The 2,156-nt window shown below is 38.9% G+C and overlaps 1 protein-coding gene across 1 annotated transcript; it reads right to left on the bottom strand.

The window, feature by feature from the left end:
- Positions 1-3: 3 nt before the first annotated feature.
- LOC111376354 (protein PHYTOCHROME KINASE SUBSTRATE 3-like) lies at positions 4-1,804 on the bottom strand (the record flags this gene model as incomplete). Its single annotated transcript, XM_022999311.1, has 2 exons — positions 1,290-1,804; positions 4-1,130 (listed from the first exon to the last, which is right to left on the bottom strand). Coding segments are annotated over exons 1-2 (1,290 nt in total), but the record flags the coding sequence as incomplete, so codon positions are not given.
- Positions 1,805-2,156: the final 352 nt, after the last annotated feature.

The raw sequence follows: 2,156 nt of genomic DNA, 5'->3' as shown, positions 1-2,156 counted from the left end.
CCTATTCTTGGCTTGTGATTTCCCTGTAGCTAGATCAGACAAATCCAACCCTAGATGCTTTGCCTTTTCATTAGTCTTATATGTAGTTTTAGCAACATCCACCGCTTTATGATTCTTGCATCCTAAAAGTCCCCCATGTTTGCCTATTTGTGTCTCTTTGCCCCCTATATTCTTGGTTATTTTTTTCGTTGCATTTCTTGAGATAATATCACCTGCAACACTAACACTCTTTTCATCATAATCTGAAATAACCGAAGAGTAATCTGCAGCACTGGCTGTGACAACACTCCACTCGATACTGGCCTCGCTTGGGGCATACTGCGTAGGGGGACTCGTGCAAATCGACATATTTTGATCTGTTGTTAACAATGGATACACAGCGCCAGAAATGTTCTCGATTTCAAAGAGATCAGAACTGGCATCACTGGCCAAATCGTCACAAATTGTGCTGCTTCCAAGGGTAGAAGTTGGAAGATTTTGGCCTTTTGGGATTGCATCCCAGGTTAACATGGACAATTTTCTCTCCAGGTTTTTTGCTATGTCTCCCGTTGTGCCAGTTCCTGAACCGAAAACTTCCAGGGATTCTCGGGGTGCAGCCACTTTTATTTCTTCCTCGACCTGATTCTTAACAGACAATTTTTCTGCTTCTGGATTGGGAATTGGGAATGCAAAATGATCAAATCTTTTTGATCCTGTCAAATTTTCACTGATATGAACAGCTTTCTTGTCAATACAAGGTCCCTGGCAACGAAAAACTGAAAAAAATCTTCTTCCAGTTGCCTTTTTTCGCTTCATTTCAGATTCAATTCTCGTTGTCACATTCTGCTGGAGCGCAGTATGGCTGTTCCAACTGCTCGTTTCAGAGTAAAGATTCTGAGGTCCTGAACTGGAATCTGATCGTACTCGGGGAAAATTCACTGGTTTTTCGTTCTTACTCTCTCTAATGATTTTCAACTCATTTGCGTAATTAGAATTGATGTTGAAGTACCTTTCAGCGCCAAAGACTGTGATTTCACCATCTGTAGACTTAGTTCTTTCAAAATTCATTGGATATGGAGGCTCCTGAGGGAAACTAAACGCAGTTTTAGGATCCTGGACTGGCCCTGGCATCTTAAACACAAAGTTTTCTCCTGCAGGTTTGATGTAAAAAAAAAATTAATAAATTTGACGACTCCAACACGTTTGTCGTTTGATGAGCTGACTACAAACATAGTACTGGACAAGAAAAAGAAACTAAAATATTGTCTATATTATTGTGTGTGTGTTTATATAGAGGGAGGGAGGTATACTTGTATTAAAACGTGGCTTTGCAGTGGCTGGTGCAGATCTTCCCGAGCTTATGGAAATCGGATTCTCTTGAGCTGAAATTCTTTGTACCAAGTTATCTTTAGCAGTGTCCAGGTAATAAGAAAACGAGGCAACACGAAGATTAATGTCATCTTCAGTGTCCATGAATGCTGCAATTTTGATAACTCAGGCTTACTAGAAATTCCCCATTTAAGATCAACAATTGCAATGATCTGATTTACAAATTAAACAGAGAAAAGGAATATAAACCGGAAGAAATTTGGAGGAAGTACAATATGTAAAATGTCGTAAAAATCTTTGTCAAAGTTATTGTGGGATCTGTGGAAACAATTGCATCAGCCAAGAGAGCAACAACAAAGACAAATTAGTGATGAAACCCTGATGGGAAATTTCATAAAGCAGTGAACAGAATAGCAAGATATTTAAGACGAAACGTGATTGAACAAACAAAGAAAAGCAATGAATATTATGGAGTGAAGGATTTGTTTTGAGATTGGCTTTATGAAAAGCTGTCGTTTAAGTAGGCATGGCAAAGCCAGACTGTGGATCCTACATGTTTTGGGCCAAATTACGCTAGTAAAGTGACACAGTATTACACAGAGAACGTGTGATTGACAAGCATAGGCGATTCCAAAGAGTATGATGTAACTTGTTTACTAAGTATAGTAAATTTAAATTGTAATACCATATAATTGATTTTGACAGTCTTCGATAGGGCACAGAGAAACTGCGAAACCGCAAACCAAACCGAAATCATTGAGTTGAAACCGTTGATTTGGGTCCACGTGGACTCGTGGTTTATTTTCCCTCAAATTGAACCAAACCATTTTAAAATGGTTTGGTTTAGG

Source organism: Olea europaea, unplaced genomic scaffold (assembly GCF_002742605.1).
Source record: "Olea europaea var. sylvestris unplaced genomic scaffold, O_europaea_v1 scaffold14939, whole genome shotgun sequence".
NCBI classification, from domain to species: Eukaryota; Viridiplantae; Streptophyta; class Magnoliopsida; order Lamiales; family Oleaceae; genus Olea; species Olea europaea.
Note: the sequence above shows the minus strand (reverse complement) of the source record. Positions and strands in the feature narration are given on the sequence as shown.